Source organism: Heloderma suspectum, chromosome 7 (genome assembly GCF_057233095.1).
Source record: "Heloderma suspectum isolate Gila_16-S chromosome 7, 16-S_ref, whole genome shotgun sequence".
In the NCBI taxonomy this organism is placed as follows: Eukaryota; Metazoa; Chordata; class Lepidosauria; order Squamata; family Helodermatidae; genus Heloderma; species Heloderma suspectum.
In genome coordinates, this window is record NC_139464.1 from 32158302 (window position 1) to 32183048 (window position 24747).

A 24747-nucleotide genomic window follows, 5' to 3' on the forward strand; every position below is an offset into this window, starting at 1 on the left:
ATACATTGCCATTCCATCCAAACCAGGAAACTGGTTTGCTGCAGACCAGGAAGTTAGGGAAGAAATTCATGGGGAGAAGGGACTGTCCAAAACTGTGACTTAATAATGTAGCATCAAACTGTGGTTTGGCATTATATATGAATCAAGCCAAAGTGTGATGGGTGGTTGTACATCTCCAAACATGCAAATACATGAGCCAGATAGTCACAGCTAGAGATGTGAAGGCCCTGAAAACCCCTGGAAAAACTCGGGGGGGGGACGGGGACGGGACAGGTTTTTTTCAAGGACTGTTTTTGTTTTTTTTCTGAAAAATTGAACAGCTTTGGATTATGAAATAGGTTTTTTTTTTTTAAATTTAAGACAAGGTGTTTATATATTGTCACCAAGCCTTTACTCCCCCCACCCACCAGTGATTTCTAAAAACTATGTAATAACAACACTTTTATAGAAAGACCAGAGATGTAAAATCTTTGGAAGTAATGAAGCCATGGGGAAAAGTTTTTTTAAATCTCTCTGTAAGATTTTCAGTGTTCTTATTTCTTCCATTTCTTATTAAAATTATTGATCCAGTGTATCTTTTACTAATAAACATTTTGGGATGCTCCAAGTCATGCTCAGTTTCCCAACATGTGAATCAAGTCACCATAGCATTAAATGGAAGAACTCTTGACAGTTTGGATTTTGTTCTGTGTTGAGCATTCTGTGTTTCTGGACTTGTCTCCTTCTGCCTCTAGTTCTTCCTGATTCTTCTGGCTTCTAGGATGATTCAGATGTTTCAGGGACTATTTGTTGAAGTTCCTTCTGGTCAGACATAAACTATGGACCTAAAATATGTTTTGCATAACTTGCTTTGCGCATAAAATTAATCATGTTTGGTATATTTTTTAAAGTGTAGTTTATTCAGACAACAATTACAAATTTACTGAGTTAACTTTTTAAAGTTTTCAAATATAAGAATCAGGAACAAAAAGGCTGCTTTATGTTCCTAAAGCGGCCTTCCTCAACCTGGTGCCCTACAGATGATTTGGACTAAAATGCCCAGCATTCCTGACCCTTAGGCTGATAGGAGCTGAAGTCCAGAATATCTGGAGAGCACCTGATTGGGGAAGGCTGTCCTAAAGCAACAAAGTGACTTTAAATCCATAAGAGTACTAAAAAAGAGTATTGCTTATTTTTCAATCCCCCCCCCCCATCAGTTTTTCTGGGGGAAAAAATGGGAAAAATGGTTTTTTTCCATGGCTTCAAAATTTCCAGAAATTTTATATCTCTAGACACAGCCCAGTAGAGCTCCCTGGCCCGTGTTTATTCTGTGTTCCACGTTTCCCATTATGTATCCCCTTTAGGATACAAATGTAAAATGCACCTCTGCTGCAAACCGTAAATTCCTCAGTGTAGTCCAGATCATCTCATGTATCTCTTGAAAACATGTGCTTTTCCTTTCTTGGCAATACTAGAGCAGCTACATCAGGATATAATCTGTCTACTTTTGGCAGCAAGCTTTGTCCATCTGGCCATGATCTTTGAGGTCATTGTGTTAAAGTGTACAGGTGGGGCTGTCAGTTTGCAAATAGCTTCTACCTGCTTGGAACAGTAACTTTAATCTGTTCTGCACGATCCCATTACATAACATGGAAATATCAGCAGAGCTGCATCCTTGCTGGCATAGCATGGATTTCAGGCATTTACCAAGCCTTTCCTTCTATATTCAGATATAGAAAGTGTTTTGCTTATATTATCTGAAAACGTGGCAATCATTCTTTCATTGAATTCTTCTTGAATTAATATTGGATTAAATTAGAGGCACTAGAATTGTTCTTAGAGCATTTGTAGTCTGTTTATCTTGGCTGAAATGGTGTCATCATTCTGGGAGCATACATATTGTACAGTTTAGATAAAAATTATTTGGTGTGTGTATGTGATACTATTTTTGCTTGTTCAGTATGCCTGTTTGGAAATTGTTTGTTCTCTCCAATGAGCAACTACCAAGTTAAACAGACATACATGTATGTTTGATCTCTTTAGAAACTTTTTAAATCTCTTGAGAATAGAGTAAGGAAACTTAATTGTTTTTAGTAGTGATACATGAACTAACCATACCCTTGAGCAAATGATTTCAGAATAACAGGTTTCATTCTCTGGATTGTCTGCTGAAGGTAGTGTGGACATCTGAGAAGATGTGATTCACGCAAAAGAGCCCATTTTGGATCAAACAGAATTTCCAGTGATTGATAAGCCATGTATGATTAGTGAAATGTAAATATGAGACAGACAGAAACATGGCTAGAAGGACTCAATTTGCACTGTTAAGGCTATCAGTAGGGTATGAAGCTTATGTGCTCTGTTATCCACTATCCAGTGATAGCGTTATTGCCAGGGCCTACTGGTTTCGGGGAGATCTAACCCTGTTTCAGGCCAAATATAGATTCTAGACCCTGGGTGGACACCCCCCCTTGAAAGGAAACACATTGGATCAGATCACTAGAAAAAAAAAAACCCAGTTTGAATCAGAGCTTGATGGCATCTCTGACTTAATAGATTCTATATTTTGTCTGTGTAGAAAACAGGTGTAGCGGAAAGCATGTTTGATTCTATATGGGTATGTATAGTGTGGTTTATCAATTGGTTTTCAGTTATGCAGAAACCACAAGCCAGTAAATTACAATACTAATTAGACTTCATAGAGCAGGTTCATATCATTCATCATGTTCTATCTAGTGTCTTAATTCGTGATTTCTAATCTTTTCTATCCACTTACCATATTATTGGCTATAATTTTCTTATACATTGTTATTACTTAATATACTTTGTAGAATCCCCTAATTTATGCAAAGATAATGCAAGGCATTATATATAGGAACATAGGAAACTGCCTTATACTGAGTCAGACCATGGGTCCATCTAGTCCGGTATTGTCGACACTGACGGGCAGCAGCGCTCCAGGGTTTCAGGTGGGATTCTTTCCTAGCCCTACCTGGACATGTCAGGGATTGAACCTGGAACCTTCTGCATGCAAAGCAGGTGCTCTACCGCTGAGCTATGGTGCCTCAAATATATGATTTATCTTTGTACATTTTTCATTAATTTTTTCACATTTAGCAGATGTGACAAACCCTATATTCTGAACAGACCAGCACTGTTCCAGAGAGTGTCTGATTAAACCGCTCCTCTGGAAGTCCACAACAAACAATACCCTATCTTTTATTCCTCAATATACATTCTGAGGTTAATCCTTTTTACAATACCTCGGCTAGTCTAACTGGCTGGTTCTTTTGTAATGTATGTCATGTATCATTAAGGAGGTGGAAGCAAACTGTTAAGTAAATTTCTGGCTAGCTGGACCACTTACTTATATCAGAGATGTCCGATGGTGAAAGCACCTACAAAACAACCGTCCATTTTCATCAAGGGGGCAGCTTTGCTGGGCTCAAATTCACATAAATAGGTGAAGCCTCATATCAGTATTTTGTTTCTTGGAACCCTTCGTTGAGGAGTCCAAAGATACTCTTCCTCAGACCATCTGCTCTGGAAGGAACTCTGCACATACTCTGTAACCCAAAACTTTGTGCAAACAGGTACTTTGAACCAAACTAAGTTAAATTGACATCTTCATTTGAAGTCTGTGTGTTATTTGGTGCCCACCTTGTCCTTTCGCTTCCTTTCCCCCTTATCCCACCCAAATAAACTTCTTTTTAAACCTTTATATTTAGCTGTATTGTTTTAAAATGGAATTTCTCACTAAAATCTTCCACATCTGCTCAGGCTGCATGGTTCTTAGGTGTTCCAAGGATAGTTCACAAAGCTCTGTAAGTTCTGTGTCCTCTCTGCTTTGGAAAAGTAAATCCAAAGTTCCTTAATGTTTAATATTTCTAGCCTGAAAGGACAGGTCCTTTGCAATTCGGCTTTGCAACTTCCCAAACAGCTAGACGGCCATGTTCAGCCTGTGGTAGCAGCCTATCATAATTCGGGGGGGGGGGGGTTACAAAAAGAAGTGTTAATAATTACCCATTACTATGTTGATTCCCCTTCATGGATCACTGCCTTGTTGTGGCGAAGGGGCTTGCGTAACTCAGTGAAGCCATAAGCTATGCCGTGCAGGGCCACCCAAGACGGACAGGTCATGGCAGAGAGTTCTGACAAAATGTGGTCCACTGGAGAAGGAAATGGCAACCCACTCCAGTATTCTTGCCAAGAAAACCCCATGGAACGTATCACAAGGCTAAAAGAGATGACGCCGGAAGATGAGCCCCTCAGGTCGGAAGGTGTCCAATATGCTACTGGGGAAGAGCAGAGGGTATTTCCAAGTAGCGCCAGAAAGAGTGAAGCGGCTGGGCCAAAGCCGAAAGGACACTCAGCTGTGGATGTGTCTGGTGGTGAAAAGAAAATCCGATGCTGTAAAGAACAATATTGTTTAGGAACCTGGAATGTCAGATCAATGAATCAAGGTAAGCTGGAGGTGGTCAAACATGAGATGGCAAGATTGAACATCGACATCTTGGGAATCAGCGAACTCAAATGGACAGGCATGGGCGAATTTAATTCAGGTGACCATCATATCTACTATTGTGGGCAAGAATCCCTTAGAAGAAATGGAGTCGCACTCATAGTCAACAAAAGGGTGGGAAAAGCAGTAGTGGGGTACAATCTTAAAAATGATAGAATGATCTCAGTACGAATCCAAGGCAAACCATTCAACATCACAGTAATTCAAGTCTATGCCCCAACCACTGAGGCCGAAGAAGCTGAGGTTCATCGGTTCTATGAAGACCTACAACACCTTCTAGAACTAACACCCAAAAAAGATGTCCTCTTCATCATAGGGGATTAGAATGCTAAAGTAGGAAGTCAAGAAATCACCGGGATAACAGGCAGGCATGGCCTTGGTGTACAGAATGAAGCAGGACAAAAGCTAATAGAGTTTTGCCAAGAGAACATGCTGATCATAGCAAACACTCTTTTCCAACAGCACAAGAGGCGACTCTACACATGGACGTCACCAGATGGTCAATATCAAAATCAGATTGATTATGTCCTTTGCAGCCAAAGATGGAGAAGCTCCATACAGTCAGTAAAAACAAGACCTGGAGCTGACTGTGGCTCAGATCATGAGCTGCTTCTTGCAAAATTTCGGCTTAAATTGAAGAACGTCGGGAAAACCACTAAACCGTTCAGGTATGACCTAAATCATATCCCTGATGAATATACAGTGGAGGTGAGGAATAGATTTCAGGGATTAGACCTGATAGACAGAGTGCCTGAGGAACTATGGACGGAGGTCCGTAACATTGTTCAGGAGGCAGCAACGAAATCCATCCCAAAGAAAAAGAAATGCAAGAAAGCCAAGTGGCTGTCTGAGGAGGCTTTACAAGTAGCTGAGGAAAGAAGGGAAGCGAAAAGCAAGGGAGAAAGGGGAAGATATACCCAACTGAATGCAGAGTTCCAGAGAATAGCAAGGAGGGACAAGAAGGCCTTCTTAAATGAACAATGCAAAGAAATTGAAGAAAACAATAGAATGGGAAAGACCAGAGATCTCTTCAAGAAAATCGGAGATCTCAAGGGAACGTTTTGTGCAAAGACGGGCAAGATAAAGGATAAAGAAGGCAGAGACCTAACAGAAGCAGATGAGATTAAGAAGAGGTGGAAAGAATACACAGAAGAACTATACAGGAAAGATCTGAATGTCCCTGATAGCCATGATAGTGTGGTCACTGAACTTGAGCCGGACATCCTCGAGAGTGAAGTCAAGTGGGCCTTAGGAAGCATTTCTAATAACAAAGCTAGCGGAGATGACAGTATTCCAGCCGAGCTATTTAAAATCCTAAAAGATGATGCTGTTAAAGTGCTGCATTCAATATGCCAACAAATCTGGAACACTCAACAGTGGCCACAAGACTGGAAAAGGTCAGTTTACATTCCAATTCCAAAGAAGGGCAACGCCAAAGAGTGTTCAAACTACCGCACAATTGCGCTCATTTCACATGCCAGCAAGGTGATGCTCAAAATCCTACAAGCTAGGCTTCAGCAGTATGCGAACCGAGAACTACCGGAAGTACAAGCTGGGTTTCGAAGAGGCAGAGGAACTAGAGATCAAATCGCCAACTTTTGCTGCATCATGGAGAAAGCAAGAGAATTCCAGAAAAACGTCTATTTCTGCTTCATTGACTACGCTAAAGCCTTTGATTGTGTGGATCACAACAAACTGTGGCAAATTCTTAAAGTGATGGGAGTACCAGACCACCTTACCTGTCTCCTGAGAAACCTGTACGAGGGTCAAGAAGCAACAGTAAGAACCAGACATGGAACAACCGATTGGTTCAAAATTGGGAAAGGAGTACGACAAGGCTGCATATTGTCACCCTGCTTATTTAACTTATATGCAGAGTACATCATGAGAAATGCCGGGTTGGATGAATCAGAGGTCGGAATTAGGATTGCTGGGAGAATTATCAACAACCTCCGATATGCAGACGATACCACCCTAATGGCAGAAAGCGAAGAGGATCTCAAGAGCCTCTTGTTGAGGGTGAAAGAGGAGAGTGCAAAAGCTGGTTTGAAACTCAACATTAAAAAAACGAAGATCATGGCATCTGGCCCCATCACTTCCTGGCATATAGAAGGGGAAGAAATGGAAGCAGTGACAGATTTTACTTTCTTGGGCTCCAAGATCACCGCAGACGGTGACTGTAGCCATGAAATTAAAAGACGCTTGCTCCTTGGGAGGAAAGCTATGGCCAACCTAGACAGCATAGTAAGAAGCAGAGACATCACCTTGCCGACAAAGGTCCGTCTAATCAAAGCTATGGTTTTCCCAGTAGTAATGTATGGCTGTGAGAGCTGGACTATAAGGAAGGCTGAGCGCCGAAGAATTGATGCTTTCGAACTGTGGTGCTGGAGAAGACTCTTACGAGTCCCCTGGACTGCAAGGAGGTCAAATCAGTCCATCCTAAAGGAAATCAACCCTGAGTGCTCATTGGAAGGACAGATAATGAAGCTGAAGCTCCAATATTTTGGCCACCTAATGCGAAGCGAAAACTCTCTGGAAAAGACCCTGATGCTGGGAAAGACTGAAGGCCAAAGGAGAAGGGGACGGCAGAGGATGAGATGGCTAGATAGCATCACGGATGCAATGAATATGAACTTGAGCACGCTCCGGGAGAGAGCGCAGGACAGGAAGGCCTGGCGTGCTATGGTCCATGGGGTCACGAAGAGTCGGACACGACTGAACGACTGAACAACAACAACTATGTTGATTAATATTTGGATTAATAATTATTATGCTGATAGGATAAATCATAAATCATATCCCTTATAAATCATTTCCTTTATGAATATACAGTGGAGGTGAGGAATAGATTTAAGGGATTAGACCTGATAAACAGAGTGCCTGAGGAACTATGGACAGAGGTCCATAACATTGTTCAGGAGGCAGCAACTCAATCCATCCCAAAGAAAAAGAAATGCAAGAAAGCAAAGTGGCTGTCTGAGGAGGCTTTACAAGTAGCTGAGGAAAGAAGGGAAGCGAAAAGCAAGGGAGAAAGGGGAAGATATACCCAACTGAATGCAGAGTTCCAGAGAATAGCAAGGAGAGACAAGAAGGCCTTCTTAAATGAACAATGCAAAGAAATTGAAGGAAACAATAGAATGGGAAAGACCAGAGATCTCTTCAAGAAAATCGGAGATCTCAAGGGAACGTTTTGTGCAAAGACGGGCATGATAAAGGATAAAGAAGGCAGAGACCTAACAGAAGCAGATGAGATTAAGAAGAGGTGGAAAGAATACATAGAAGAACTATACAGGAAAGATCTGAATGTCCCTGATAGCCATGATAGTGTGGTCACTGAACTTGAGCCGGACATCCTCGAGAGTGAAGTCAAGTGGGCCTTAGGAAGCATTTCTAATAACAAAGCTAGCGGAGATGACAGTCTTCCAGCTGAGCTATTTAAAATCCTAAAAGATGATGCTGTTAAAGTGCTGCACTCAATATGCCAACACGTTTGGAACACTCAACAGTGGCCACAAGACTGGAAAAGGTCAGTTTACATTCCAATTCCAAAGAAGGGCAATACCAAAGAGTGTTCATGCTACCGTACAATTGCGCTCATTTCACATGCCAACAAGGTGATGCTCAAAATCCTACAAGCTAGGCTTCAGCAGTATGCGAACCGAGAACTACCGGAAGTACAAGCTGGGTTTTGAAGAGGCAGAGGAACTAGAGATCAAATCGCCAACTTTCGCTGGATTCTGCTTCATTGACTACGCTAAAGCCTTTGATTGTGTGGATCACAACAAACTGTGGCAAATTCTGAAAGAGATGGGAGTACCAGACCACCTTACCTGTCTCCTGAGAAACCTGTACAAGGGTCAAGAAGCAACACTAAGAACTGGACATGGAACAACTGATTGGTTCCAAATTGGGAAAGGAGTACGACAAGGCTGCATATTGTCGCCCTGCTTATTCAATTTATATGCAGAGTACATCATGAGAAACACCGGGTTGGATGAATCACAGGTCGGAATTAAGGTTGCTGGGAGAATTATCAACATCCTCAGATACGCAGATGATACCACCCTAATGGCAGAAAGCGAAGAAGATCTAAAGAGCCTCTTGTTGAGGGTGAAAGTGGAGAGTGCAAAAGCTGGTTTGAAACTCAACATTAAAAAAAGATCATGGCATCTGGCCCCATCACTTCCTGGCATATAGAAGGGGAAGAAATGGAAGCAGTGACAGATTTTACTTTCTTGGGCTCCAAGATCACTGCAGACGGTGACTGTAGCCCTGAAATTAAAAGACGCTTGCTCCTTGGGAGGAAAACTATGGCAAACCTAGACAGCACGGTAAGAAGCAGAGACATCACCTTGCTGACAAAGGTTCGTCTAATCAAAGCTATGGTTTTCCCAGTAGCAACATATGGCTGTGAGAGCTGGACTATAAGGAAGGCTGAGTGCCGAAGAATTGATGCTTTCGAACTGTGGTGCTGGAGTAGACTCTCACAAGTCCCCTGGACTGCAAGGAGGTCAAATCAGTCCATCCCAAAGGAAATCAACCCTGAGTGCTCATTGGAAGGACAGATACTGAAGCTGAAGCTCAAATATTTTGGCCACCTAATGCGAAGAGAAAACTCCCTGGAAAAGACCCTGATGCTGGGGAAGATTGAAGGCAAACGGAGAAGGGGATGGCAGAGGATGAGATGGCTAGATAGCATCACCGATGCAATGAATATGAACTTGAGCACACTCCGGGAGAGAGTGGAGGGCAGGAAGACCTGGCATGCTATGGTCCATGGGGTCACGAAGAGTCGGACACGACTGAATGACTGATCAACAACAACAAAATTGCAGAAGAACCAACAGTCTTGTAGCATTTTCCAGATTAATAGATTTGTTGTGACTAACTTTCATGCATTAGCACCTACTTAATCAAATACGTGATCTGTATGACTGTACTTCTTATTCTTCATAGCCATTTGGCCCACTTTTACTTGGTTTTAGGTTTGTTTTTTGTGCTGTGTGTGTGTGTGCATGTGTGTGTGTGAGAGAGAGAACACTTAGGATAGCACTTTACGCATCTGAAGTGGGTTCTGGCCCATGAAGGCTTATGTTAGTCTGTTAGTCTTTAAGATACCACAAGGCTCTTTTTGTTCTCTTTGATAAACCCTTAAGATTTGTATATACCAAGGCTCCAATTCAGAGGGCTTCATGTAGTTTGTGCATTTGTATCACAGTAACTTCTAGCCTAAAATATCCCTACTCTGAACATACAGTGATGTAATCTAATTTTCAATTTGTATATCAAAACTTTCTGCATTATGATTTAGTAATTATATTTCAACATAATTAAATCCACCGTACCTAATATAGTACAACTCTTGAGTTAATCTGAATGCCGAAATGCATACATTTCAAGAGACTTAAATATATTGTGTTTGCTATTGTTTCTAAGCCATTTGCTTTTTAGCCATTTCCTTTTTGATCTGTCCAGCTGAAATTTTTGAAAATCTCTCTGTGTATCACAGGCTCTCTGTCTGGAATTGCCATGAACCTATCAAGCTACTGGTTCACCATGTGCATGTTCAGACCTCTTTGACTGAAAGAGTGATCTTGGATTGAAAACACCTTCCCACCCCATGGCTTTCGTACATTGCACAAAACCAAAGGAAACAGGAAGCACAATTACCTTGCGCTTCCTGCCCACTGCATTATTATAATGGTCAACATAGATTTACAGTGTGGGCACAGCTTGTCCGTCTCCCCACCAGGGGACATTAAACAATGAGGTGAAACAGGAAGCTTGAGGCACTGGCAATTCAGGATAATGGGGATTTAACTCATTTGAGTATCTTATTAATATCAGTGATATGACCATTGACATAAAATACGCCAAACTATTGTTTAATTCTTTAGAAGTTCCATGTGTCTTCAGTCTGCCTCATACTGGTACTAGGGGCTCTAAATAGATAGCACTAGTTTTCCAGGTCATGGTCTGCTTTGAATGGAATTAGTATTTAATCTCCATTAGTCTGACATTAAGTAAAGTAGGCCTTTAAATTGGCGATTCTTGCGGAAAATGTTGAATTCATTCTTGCTCAGCAGGGTAGAATGCTGATGTTGCCACAAAAGCGAAAAGCTTTTACATGAAATCACTTTTACATTATTTTTAAAAAGCTAACTACAGTAAGAAAGTGTCATGAATTTTTAATATATTGTGGAATAAAATCTATTTATTTTCATCTAAAGCTGTTGGGTGACATACTGCAAGTAGGTTGCTGAACTCACTTCATACACTTTATTATTTTTACATGTTTTATTCATTTTTAAAGGCTGTTCAAAGTGGGGAAATGGAAGGATGACATTTCATGAACTGAAAGCTTCAAACACCAGGCCTGCTTCTGGCCTAGGTTGTTCATAAACACAAACATATATACAGAACTATAATCTGTAGCCTTAAGCTTATTATTGAGTGAAGGAATATGTATGTATGTTGAAAGACCTTACCTTCTTCTCTTTCTCTCCCTCCCTCCCCGCCTCCGTCAGGGATTTAGCTCCTTTTCTCATGAAATCTGAACCTCTAAATGTTAATAGGAAGGTTGGGGAAAATCTGCAGGTATTTGGGTTAGAAATGAAGCTGTGTACAGGACAAGTGAAGAAGGTAACAAGTAGCATGGTAGAAAGTGAGAGAGCGCAGGTCGCCTTTTTGTTACCTCTGTATTTGGGGCTAGTTCATAAAAGAGATCCCTGAGCCACCTGTATATCACACCTTTGGAGGCAGAAAAACATTCTTGGTAATTTGATAATTGTTAATGACCAAGCATGTGTCATTATTCCTGTTCTTGTGAAATTGGCACAGCAGCCCATTTGTGGTGTTTGGGCCTCATTGGGCATGTGTATGGTAGCAGTAGGTGGGCTGGACTAGTGAGTATTCAGGTGGAAGTGTGTGGCAGCTTCCATACTCTTATTGGAAAGTTATTTTAGTAATTTAATCAGTAAGGTTTGCACTTTGAGAAACAAGTACATCAAATGAAGGTACTCTAGCCTGTCAGTAAGAACATAAGAAGAGCCATGCTGGATTAGACCAAAAGCATGTTCTACATTCTGTCCCCACAGTGGCCAGCTAGATGCCTGTGGGAAGCCCACAAGCAGAATTTAAGCGCTATAGCACCCACTTACTTATGATCTCCAGCAACTGGCATTGAGAGGCGTACTGGGAGCAATATGCAGCCATCAAAATTAGTAGTCATTGATAGCCTTATCCTCTATGAAAACCCTCCTCAGTACCATCCCTCCTAAGTTGAAAAAAAACCTCCAGAAGCCTCTCCAAGGCTAATGATTCTTTTATTTCATGGCCACTGGCTGATTAGATTGCTGCCAAGAGTTGGTGTGATGTTTTTTGCCAAGCCAGCAAGAGGGCACTTTGCTACTTCCTTTCCTTTCAGAACAAGTCCTGCTTATGGCAGAAGTCCATGCTTTTGGGGTTCAGGGAGGAGTGTTTCTGCCTGTGGGAAGATGGCCTCCCAGTTTGAGAACTGTATATCTTATCTTAAGGCTACGAAAATAGGATAAACTGGATAAGTGTGTATGTGAGAAAGAGAATTAATAAGGCACTTTGTTGATTTGGTTAAAATAGGCTTGTCAGTTACTAGCATACTGAAAATATCTAGTAATGTGTTGATATGTTCAGTCAGCTGGGGCAATGCAGTCTCTGGCTATTTGCATTTTAATTAAGCAGTAGAAGTCTGAAGCTTACAAACATTGGTGTCTATTATCCAAATCTCTCATCCTTTCCTCTTTTTTAACTTGTTTTAATTTAGTCTTGCACTGATAAGTAGTAATACTTATTTCTAAATCACTTTCAACATAAAGTATTCTACAATACATAGCATTTAAAATAGACAGTGCCTGGAGTTTTACATTTTAATGGGCAGAACAGAATAAGCCTATTTCATAGGAACGCTATTTAAAGCTGGTGTTCAGGATAATGCTTAATGGAGAGCATTGGCAGCAATATTATTGAATGAAACTTAACTACACATTCCTATTATCTACTGTTTATAATAATTTACCTATCCATCAAATTACATTCAGGGTTATGTAGTGAGTAATTTTTTTACAGGTGTACTACAGTTCACTGGCTGACAACCTAATGAAATTATCGGCATATATGTTCACAAGCATTAGATTGAATCTTACTTCAGGTGTACAATTGTGAATGTTCAACTGCTCATTTCTGTATTGCTGCTCTAGTTGTTTGTTTGGTACAGGATATTAACAGTTTTCTCCTTGCAAATGTGAAAGTATTTAATCCGACAGATATTAGGTTAGATCCAAATTCAGTTAGTTTAATGTAGGTCCTATTGAGATCAGTGGGACAAGTTACTCATGACTTAGTTCCCACTGAAATTAATGAGACAAGTGCAGCTATCTTAGTCTGGATCCAACCCAGGATTCATGCTATTCCTCCCTCTTCCTACTACATAAAATGGTGTTTACTTAATTCCTTGGAAAATGCTGATAGGGAGGTTTAAGGGGCAAAAACAGATAGAATACTAGGCAGAGTAAGAGAGGACTGCATGTGGGCTGAATATCAGAGAGTGAGCAAGCCTGAAAACCTTGTCCCAAGCAATATTCCAGTATGTAGGCTGCATTGTTGTTAGGCATGTTAACACCATTTCAGCTGCATGCCTCGTTTGTGGCTTTTACTCTTCCCTTTCTGGTTAATTAATAATACATTTAGCTTCTGAGTTAAGCAAGGCTCTGTCTGAAGTGAGTTTACCTACTTACAACTGCTTCTCATTTTCTACCAGTGAGCATGTAATGGAGGCTGGAAACCTCCACTGCAGTTCAGCTCAAAGAGTGGCTCATGTTGAAACGACATCCGCCTAGATAGCACGTGGTTCTCCTTGGCCAAGGTCAGTAGTAGAGAAGGTGTAGTAGGCAAGCCACAATGTCATTTCTTTCTTGTATCAGCATGTTAAGAGGAGGCACACATGCCAGATCAATTATACATAGGGTGACAAAGAGGGTTTCAGAACTGTGACAGTTTCCCTTAGAGTAGCCAAACCCATGTTATGTGACCTTGAAAACAACCTTTGTTGTCATTTTTGAAGCTGGTATCCATCCACATCTACTTTGTCACCCTATGTCCAATTGATTTGCCATGTGTGCTTGCTTTTAACATGTTGATGAACTGCCTGCATTGAGCAGGCCATTGGACCAGATAATCTCCAAGGCCTTTCCAATTCTATGATGCCAGTAACTCACTTCTTAAAGTACTTTCTGGATACTGGCTGTTAGGGGATGGAAGATACGGGAGACCCCGTTACAAAAGGCTCAGCTTTGAAGGTGTTGGCTCTGGCCCCCATAGTTTCTTTCTGGGCTCACTGGCCCTTTATAGAAAAAAGTTTCTCCAACCTGTGCTTAAGCATACTTCTATGGGTCTAGCTATTTTGAGTGCATTTATAAGGCATCATCTAACAAACTTGTTGAATTCATACCGACTTTCCTCACAGAATATGTCTTGGGAGAAGCTAGTATAGTTTACACCAAATCCCAGGTAAGATTTCTGTTTAGTACTTCTCTTCTAGGTTTGGTTGTAGGAAAGTAAGTTCTCATTAAAAAGGAATTTTCTTCTGATAATCTGCATGATGTCAAAGCAGGTGGTGTGGGGAAGTTGAGTAGCTGGTTGGAAATAGCTTCTTGCCAAAGGATCTGCCCAGAAGCGTTCTGGGGTTGAATCGACCCTCAATCTGTTTAGCAACTGGATCCTTATTCCAGCTGTAGTTTGCTGAAATAAGTCCTATTGATATCAGTGAAAAATAAATACCCAGGGAATTGCTCTTAACACATTTTGTTCTGCTACTGTGTCACAAACAGGTTTGCGCTGCAGTTGCTAAAGTGGTATCCTATAGCTGGTAAGTGGGATAAAATCATCCCACTTAACACTGCGGCTCCTTCAGTGCAATTGCGACTGATTCTTTATGGCTTCAGCGAGTATACCGTTTCCATAGGGCCTAAGAAAACTCGTGTTCTTATGATCCATTTACTACATTTATATCCCACCTTTCTTCAAGGAATTCAAAGCATCGTATTTGTTTCTTTCCTCTTTCTGTCCATTTTATCAATAATCCTATGAGGTAGGTTAGTCTGAGAACTTGTAACTGGCCCTAGATTACCCAGTGAGCTTCATGACTAAGTGGGAGTTTGAATGTGGATCTTTCCAGCCTGGCAGACTAACCACTACACAATAGTGGTTTGCTGTCATGACTTGTGTAAGTAGCATGAAGCATTTGAACAGCCTTCCCTCTCTTAGGAATACCAAAGAGGGAGCAGTGAGTGACTTTTCTAGCTGTGGGAGCATAAGGCAGGGCAGCTGCCATATTGGAAGGCTGTGGTTTAGAGTCTGAATCAGTTGTGAAGTGGGATGGGGGTAGAGTTGTCAATATGGCTTTTTCAGGGGGTTGGACCCAGACTAAGTTAGTCATGCTTTAGTCCTATTAAAATAACTTTTTCTGGATCCAACCCAGGGTAATTATTTGTTTTCTAGGCCTTATTAGAAGCCTAGGAATAAAATGTTGAAACTGTGTTCAGCGCCTGGCATCTAGAATGTCCTAAAGTTGTTATATGTAACTCCTGATAATTTTCATACATAGGTGCAATTACAATGTAGAATTCCTGAAGATTTTTTCTTCTCTTTTTTAGTTGTGTCAGAGTAGAAGAGCACCATGCTGTTGACATTGACCTCTACCACTGTCCCAATTGTGCAGTTCTTCATGGACCCTCTTTAAGTAAGTAATGGATTTTAAAGCAGTGATGCACTTTATTTTATTTATTTATAAAATCATGTACACCTAGGGATGTACGAAAGTCACTTACCTTTTCGACGGGGTGAGTCGCGGTGGGGGGGGAGGCGCTCCGTCCCTCTCCCCTGAAATTCTGGCCGGCTGGCTCCGCTCTGCAGGGATTCTGCGGAGCCGCCAGCTGGCTCCGCCAGCGGCCAGACTTCCGGCCGCTGGCTAGCAGGAACGCAAATGGCGGCTGTAGCCGCCGCCGTTTGCGTCCCTGCAGTCAGCCGTGATAGGCTACGTAAATGTTTATGTAGCCTATCACGGCTGATTTAAAAGAAAAACAACAACAACGCGCGTATGCAAATGGCGGCGCCCATGGGCGCCGCCATTTGCGTTCCTTATTTTGGCATGTCGTAGTCTACATAAACATTTACGTAGACTAAGATGGCGAAAATAAGGGGAACGCAAATAGTGTAGACGCTACGCTATTTGCGTTCCCCTTATTTTCGCCGTCTTAGTCTACGTAAACATTTACGCAGACTAAGACGTGCCAAAATAAGGAACGCAAATGGCGGCGCCCATGGGCACCGCCATTTGCGTACGCGCGTTGTTGTTTTCTTTTAAATCTGCCGTGATAGGCTATGTAAACATTTACGTAGCCTATCACGGTGTTTTTTAAAAATCTAGCTGTGATAGGCTACGTAAATCTTTACGTAGCCTATCACGTTTTTGTTTTTTTTTAACTGGAAATGGTGGTGGCGGCAGCCGGTCAGAAGACCGGCCCCCGCAGCTGCCGCTGCCGAACCACCACCGAACCGGAGCCACTGCTGCCAGGAAGATCCACCCAAGGTAAGTCCTGTCGGGGGGGGGGGCAGACCGTTCCGCCACCAATTTCGGGGGGCCGAATGCACTGCCATTCGGCCTCCCCGAGATTCGTGGCAGAATTCTCTGACATCCCTATGTGCGCCCCACCTTTCAGCCTTTAAAGGGCCTCCAAGGGAGCTTGCAAGCATAAAAAACACAGATATAATATTGTTTTTAAATGGAGAGCCTTAAAGCAGAGACATTTATAAACAATCAAACAACAGAAAGAAGTATAGGGCAGGCCAGATGCCTGGAGAAATAAAAAAAGGTTTTACAGCTTGCCTAAAAACCATGAGAGGGAGCCAATCAACCTTTTCAGAGGATGGAGTTCCACAGCCTAGGTGCAATGACCAAAAAGGCCCTGTCCCATGTTCCAAACAACTGTATTTCTGAAGCTAATGGGATGTGGAGCAAGCTATTGGGTGACAAGTACAGTGGATGGGCATGTTCATAAGGGAGTAGGCAGTCCTTCAGATACCCTGATCCCAAACCATTTAGAGCTTTATATGTAATAACTAGTTCCTTGAATTGAACCCAGAAACAAACTGTAATATGATGCAGTTTAAACAAAACCAGAGACATATGCTCCAAAAAGCTAGCCCCAGTAACCACTCTTATTTATCTATTTTGCACTGGCTGCAATTTCAGAGTGCTTTTCGAGGGCAGTCCTATGTATAGTGTGTTTGAGTAACCTAGTTTGGATTCAACGAAGGAAGGTTTGGTAGTGGTAATTTCTGCTTTATCCAGGAAAGGGTACAGCTGCCCCAGCCAAAGCTGCATAGATCCGCTCCTGGCCATAGTTTCTGCCTAGTCTTCCATGAGTACTCCCAAGCTATAAATCTGGTCCTCTAAGGAGGAGTGCAATAAATTCTGAACAGGCGATACTCCTAATCCAGATTAGTTTTCCTCCCACCAACAGCATCTCCAATTTGTCTGGATTAAGCCTCGGTTTGTTAACGCACGTCCAGTCCTTCACTATGCCTAGACACCAGGTTCGCATGACACGACAAGCCACAGTGTTCCCCTGCTGTCACTGTCATATGCAAAATTCTGGCTGGCACATGTCACAAAGCCCCATAAATGAATTAACCCATGGTGGCTTGTCGTGATGAGTGAACACGCCGAATGAGTGCTGGTTGTCATTAGCATATTGATGGCACCCAACCCCATATTCCACTTGACTATTTATATTTCCCAGATCATTCCATCTCAGAATAAGAAAAATAATTGGGAAGAAGTGGGAGAACTCAACCATAAATCGTAACTTTTAAAATAATCTGACATAAAAAGTTAATCTGACATAACGAACTTTTCTTGATATACTGCCCAGTTCATCTTTATTGTAAAAAATGCAGTGTAAAAACTGAACAGAAATATGTTGAAAACTCGTCCTATTGATTTGAGTAGCTGTGATACATTATATTTTATTTTTTAATGGAATAGGAACTGTATCAGATGAGTTTCAGTTCATGCAAATTGAATCTTGCTACAGATAAGTGTTTGAAATATGGCTCTGCATGTATATCATGGTCATTGATATGGGATCATTTGGGGATGTCAATGAAAAGAATGGTGTTAAGGTAAAGAGGAAGGAACTCTGAGCCTTGGGGCAAAGGGAATATACATCGGTTAAGGATGTGGGAAATGATTCCAAATCTGCTGCTGAATTTCCCCCTGTTGTGTTCAGTTACTAAACCTATTGCAATTTCTTGGCAGTAGAAAGGGATGGAAAATGTAAACTTGATCCACATAATCTTTGATAGTATCCATTTGAAGGGCTTCACATTCATCCAGAGGCATTTTTTGCAGGAGTTTTGTCATGAGCTTTAAGGAGCTTCTGCCACGCGTTAAAAACGTGGTTGTTCAGGCAGGCTTTTTGGGGTGAGTTAGAGTATTTTTAGAAATAGGATGTTTTAATGTAAAATTTTATTGTTTTAAAACTGTTTGTATTGATGTACATTGCCCAGAGTGACTGGGTGACCGGCCAGATGGGCGATTAAGAAATTTAATTAATTAAATCCTTACCCAGCAAATGAGATCCATGCATGTAAACAGGTTTCTTTGACCTTGTTCACACATCACGACAAGCCACTGTGGGTTATTTTACCCTGGGGGTTGTCGTTGTGCACTGGCCGACATTTTAAAAATGCAAGTCGCAGCGCAGGTGCGCTGCAGCTTGTTGTATTGCACGAACCCAGCCAGGGTGGGTTGTTGGCGTGGTTAATAAGCCACCCAGAAACCATGTCTCATTTAGAGGTATGGGTAGTTCATTAACTACACCAACAACCCACCCTGGTTGGGTTCACATGACATGACAAGCACATTCACGCTGTAGCTTGCATTCTAAACATATCGGCTGGCGCACAATGACAAGCCCCACCAGTAAATTAATCCACAATGGCTTGTTGTGACGTGCAAACAGCCCCTTTGGGTGTTTCACTTGCTGGATCAGGAACTATCAGCATAAAATTGATGCACATAGAAAAGTGCATCCCAAAATATTAATCTGTACTGCATTACTTTCACTGGAATTTGTATTTTAACGTGCATTCCCACCCACTCTCTCGTGCAACTAGTTACACACAAATATCTTTTTGAAGCATGGCTAAAGTTGTATTCTTTTATTTAAAATATTTCTTTACTGCTTTTCACCAGATTGGTTCTCAAGTGGCTTACAAAATTAAAATAATAAAACAAGTAGCAGATGAAACAGAATTATTGGCAAGGTTTAAACATTTAGTAGTAGTAGTAGTAGTAATAAATCTGTGTTTTGTGCTAATTACCAAATTCAGTAAAAAGTACCTGTGGTCACAGGCCCTTACTTTTTGTGTTTATGTACACACCTACAATTACGTGTGTAGAGGCAGTCACAAGTTAAGAGATGCTGGACCAGCACAGATTAATGCCGCCAATGGTGGATCAGTACAAATGCAGTGCTGCTGAAACTCCTAACCGTGGTTGCAAGTTCGGGAGTATCGTGCAGACTCACGCCTTCCTTCTCCCTCCTTCTCCTCCATCTTGCACAAGAATGAATTTTTGGAGCTAACCATGGTGCAGCATTCCATATGCACGAATGCTCTCTCTATCTTTAACTCCAAACCACAGTTTGCAAACTGTTGTTTAAGCTAACTACAGTTGTGAAAATGCCTGCATAGACATTAAACTGTATCATGGTTGGCTCTGGAAATGAAAGGGACAGGAGAAGGAGGAGGAGTGTGTGAGCCCATGGGGTGTTCCTTATCTCCTACCTAGGGTGCACTGCAGGCATACTGCTGCCCAACATGGAAACAAGTTACTTGGTAAACATGGCTTCTTGACTAAGAAGCATGTTTTCCTTGGTAGTGAGCCTTCTTTGAATTCCTTAGGAGTCGGAGGGTAAAACTAAAGGAGGCTGCTTTATTTTTCTCCCTTTCTTCTAGCCTGATTCCAGTTCACTAAAACAGATATGGGAGATGAAGGAATTCCTGCAAGGGTGCTCTGCAGTGAGCCAAACTACAATCTCCTTTTCTCCTGCAGCCTCCTTCCCCCATAACTTAGCTTGGTGTGATGGGTATAAGGACGTGTCTTCACAAAGGCATCTCTCTGTACTGTCAAAAGCAAGTTGAGCTCACTCCCCTACCCTTGGAATTCAGAGAATAACATACTATATATATTGTGTTCCAACTACACACCTTTATTTCTCAGATAAATTTGAATGGTTGCCATTCACTTCTGTTGAGAAAAGTAAAGCACTTGAAACACTTCAGTGAGAGCAAAGGTTGCCCTCCACCCTTGCTGCAGGGCCTGCACTGGCAGGTCCTTCAGGGACAATGTAAGATGTCTCTGCACAGCTTGCAGAGACACAATGCACTTCCCTCTTCTGACACTGACAGACACCACACACACATGCATACCCTAAGGGTGAACCCTATCAGTCCTACAAGTGAACCAGATGTCTAGGAAATAAACTTTTCTACTTCTGAAATGTGATCTCTCCCATTCCTTCTACAAATGTGTTTCTAAATGTTTCCTCACTAAACACTTATTATGAAACAAGGAAATTAAATAGGCACTGGGTAGTTTGGCCTTATCTGCTCTGTGTGTCCCATTTTGAATTCTGTGTTCTAAATTACTTTCCCTTCTCACATAAGAGTTCACACAACCCCTGTTACGTGTTGAAAATATGTGTGAGGGGATCATGCTGGCTAGCCTCAGTCCCCACTGGTACCTCCATAAGTCATGCATGGAGGTTGTGCACTTGCTCTCTCCTGTTCATGCACAGCTACCCATTGGTTGTTTAAACCATGGATTGTATCTGCAAACCAGGTCATTGTCTTGGTATTGCTAACGAGTTCAGCATTTACTTTGCCTACTGACAGTGTGTACCCTGCCTACTTTGTTTTACATATTTCCTGTATTACTACAGTCAGGGCCAGAAATATTGGAACAAGGATAACTGTTTTGGCAGTTGGCCTCTGTACACCACCACATTGAAGTTGAAAGGAAACACACCCAGATGGGAGCGAAGTCAGGACTTTCAGCTGTAATTCAAGGGGTTTGACAAAAGTGGGGCACTAGCCATTCAGGAAGTACAGCCAGTGGCATACACCCTCCCCCCCTCGTTGGTGGCTCATAAGTAATGGAACGAATGGCTGACAAGTGGCTGCATGGCCAGGTGTGGCCTGTTTCCTGGGTACCCCATGACCAGTCAAGCAGATAAAAGGCCTGGAGGTGGTTCTGAGTGTTACATTTGCATTTGGTAGCTGTTCACTGGAACTCCCAACATGAGGTCCAAAGAGGTGTCCATGCGAGTGAAGGAAGCCATCATTAGGCTGAGGAAACAAAATAAACTCAGCAGAGAGATAGCAAAAACATAGGGAGTGGCCAACACAACAGTTTGGAACATCCTGAAGAAGAAGGAATTAACTGGCAAGCTCAGCAACAGCAAAAGGCCTGGAAGACCACGGAAGACAACTAAAGTGGATGACCGCAGAATTCTACTCATGGTGAAGAGGAACCCTTTCACAACATCTAGCCAGGTCAAGAACGCTCTTGCGGAGGTAAGAATGTCATTGTCAACATCTACAGTCAAGAGATGGCTTTATGAATGTAAATACAGAGGCTTCACAACAAGGTGCAAACCATTGGTAACGCTCAAGAACAGACAGGCCAGATTAGCCTTTGCCAGCAAACACCTAAAAAAGCCTGCCCAGTTCTGGAATAAGATTCTTCGGACTGATGAAACCAAGATTAACTTGTACCAAAATGATGGGAAGAGAAAAGTATGGAGAAGGAATGGAACAGCTCATGATCCAAAGCATACCACATCATCTGTCAAACATGGTGGAGGCAGTGTTATGGCATGGGCTTGTATGGCTGCCAATGGAACCGGGTCACTGATGTTTATTGATGACTTGACTGCTGATCAAAGCAGTAGGATGAATTCTGAAGTGCATAGGGCTATACTTTCTGCTCAGATTCAGCCGAATGCTGCCAAACTGATAGGATGCCGCTTCATATTGCAGATGGATAATGACCCAAAACGTACAGCAAAAGCTACCCAAGAGTTTCAAGGCAAAGAAGTGGGATGTTCTTCAATGGCCAAGTCAGTCACCTGATCTCAGTCCAATAGAGCATACTTTTCACTTCCTGAAGATAAGACTGAAGGCAGAAAGACCCACAAACAAGCAGGAGCTGAAGGCAGCTGCAGTAAAGGCCTGGCAAAGCGTCTTGAGGGAGGAAACTCGGCATTGGGTCATGTCCATGGGTTCCAGACTTCGGGCAGTCATTGACCGCAAAGGATTTTCATCCAAGTATTAAAGGCGATCCTTACATTTGAAATGATGTTGGTTTGTTCCATTACTTATGAGCCACCAATGATGGGTGTGTGTGTATGCCACTGGCTGTCCTTCCTGAATGGCTAGTGCCCCACTTTTGTCAAACCCCTTGAATTACAGCTGAAAGTCCTGACTTCGCTCCCATCTGGGTGTGTTTCCTTTCAACTTCAATGTGGTGGTGTACAGAGGCCAACTGCCAAAACAGTTATCCTTGTTCCAATATTTCTGGCCTGACTGTATATTAGAATCTCTCGTTAGTAATAGTCTCTTATGGGGCCCAATTGTTGCCTTTATTTTGGGGTGTGGCATGTGCCGTCGCTCTTGAATATAATAGTTAAGAGATCACATCTCCATATCCTATGCAATTTAAAGCCTTTCCTTACTATGTTGCTGAAACACATTTAAAAAAAATAAAATGTATCCTGTAATCTTTTAGATTTTAATTGGCATTAGCTTGTTTAATGGTTTAATATGTTTTAGCTGTTTCAATTATTTATTGTTTTATACTGTTTAAATTGATTTTATCGGTACATTGGCCTGAGATTTTAATAATATAGGGGCACAAATGTTTTAAATAAATAAATATCTGGTCAATTCTCAGAGTTGCCTGCACAGCCAAGTGTTTTAACTTTTTCTTTGCCTATTTCTGGTTGAATCATTGTTGGTAGGAATGTCACCCAAGCTCCTAACTTCTTTGTCTCATGTTCTAGAGCCTCACACTTGTCAATGTGCTTAGTGTTACTTTCAAGTCTCTGAATCAGGCTCCAGGATGCTAGATCCGTTTGGGAGATGGCTTTCAAGATTTAGCATGCTCTTGTATGCACACACATGGCCTACTGTTGTGGGAATTGGTCACACCCAAGGAAGAACAGCAGAGGGTTGCTTTTCTAGTGCCAGAAAATCAAGAGGGGCAGTCAAGAAATCATTGTTAGCTTTCTGTGGCACTGTGTCAGAGAAAGGCTGCCAGTCCAATCTGATTTTACAAACTGTTGGTATTGGAAAAACCCTTCCATGGAGGACTGGATGGGCAGTATCCAGTCGTAGCCCTACCCAGGCCCATTCACTTCAATGGGTCATCTACTCTGTGTAGGAGTACCATTGGATACTGTCTGCTGAATCCCTGAACAAGTCTATTGTCTGTCTTCTCTTGTGGTAATAGGTGGGGATCCACCCTGATTTCATGTATCTTGTTCATCTGCCCTAATATCTGTATTAGTGTAGAGCCCTGAGAATCTCAATTTGATGTAGTCACTAGTGAAGTACAAAGCAATGTATTGGCTGTTTCAGATATTTTAAACTTGGCTGATTTTTATCTATGAAGTATTCCCGAATATTATTTAACCTGCAGATCATTAAATTAATTCTACAACTTTGCTTTTCATGTTGGGTCACAATGTTTCATTGATTCAAAATGTGTTAAGTATATTTTAGAAGGCAGAATAAGACATCAGTGTACCATTTTATGGTAATTACCTTTGATATATAGTATTTCATTGAAGTTCCAGATTAATTGGATGCCAGACTTTTTAATAGTCAGTGTATAAGTGCATTCCGTCTAGATGGGCTTTGCTGCATACCAAAATAGTTATTTTTTTAAATTCAATCAATCAAAGTTTATTATCCAGTCACAGGCCTATTCAATGAACAGAGGCACACCAGAATCAGTCAAATGTAACATAAATTCATTACTCTGTACAGACTGAAATAAGTAACACAATACTTTAAGATTACCAGGATAAAAATATGATGTGCTAAATTAAAAATATCGAGGTTATGTTATATGATGCAATGTATTAAAATGTATAAACTACAATGTATACAATAATAAATTAGAATATAGAAATTAAAATATATGGTACATATGTAAGCTAGGGAAGAAACAAATTGAGTTTAGGCAGATCAAATCCTGTTATGTGCCTTTGCAGCTAAAAAAAGGAAATCTGGCCACTATTTCTTTATTTTTTCCTTGTCCTTAGTAAATAGACCAGATACTTTTCAAAAGTCCTACCTGGGACTTTCAGTAGAGTAGGAGTCAGTAATCTGTTTCGGTCATGTTTATAGAAGCTACATACAAAAAAGACATGGGCCAGTGTTTCTATAACCCCATCCTCACAGGGGCAAACCCATTCTTTATAAGGAGTACCTGAGAAATGGCCGTAGAGCAGAGGGCAGACCATTAAACTCAGCCCTGGGGAAAAAAATCAAGCGGTATTTGGGGACAGTTATGTTCTCCAGAATTTGCTGACTCTTTGGAAGGTAAAACATGCACACCTCTAAATGGAGTAGAGAACAAGTTTCCCAGGCTGCGGACACAGTTTGTCCATATCCTTTATCTGGCAATTAACAATGGATTTTGCCTGACAATGGCCCCGTGTGAGCAGAAAATTTACAGAGAAACCTAAAAGTTGTATTTAATTACTAAAGGCTTTGCACAGTGAGCTGACATATTGATCTTGCTGAATAAGGTACAAATAACTCAGATGTTTCAGCGAAGACAAGCTTTAACCAGAAACTAAAAGCTAGAGACCGTGCTCTACATTCAACAGAAGAGAGCCCAGCCTCCAAGTGAAGTACTGCTGCTGATATACATCTAGGCACACCATATAGAGTACAAAAAAACTGAAAGAACATGTTCAATGCAGTATCCATATGGGAACACCATATAACAGCTGGGCCTTTATTTTGTTCCTCTTCACCTGTTGAAATGGAGGTTTGTTTCTATTTCTCTGAATAAATCTAACTCCTTTTTAGAGTAAATATTCAACACTTTAGATAGAGTAATCTCTGCCTTT

The 24747-nt window shown here is 41.5% G+C and overlaps 1 protein-coding gene across 6 annotated transcripts in view; it reads left to right on the forward strand.

Annotated features, from left to right (window-relative positions):
* The window catches only part of KDM7A (lysine demethylase 7A), a 67951-nt gene that overhangs the window by 10585 nt on the left and 32619 nt on the right, over nt 1–24747 (forward strand). For all 6 annotated transcript variants that reach the window (XM_084809536.1, XM_084809537.1, XM_084809539.1 and 3 more), the window contains exon 2: nt 15190–15275. In XM_084809536.1, coding sequence (XP_084665662.1) covers nt 15190–15275 — 86 coding nt within the window. The remainder of the gene's footprint in view (nt 1–15189; nt 15276–24747) is intronic.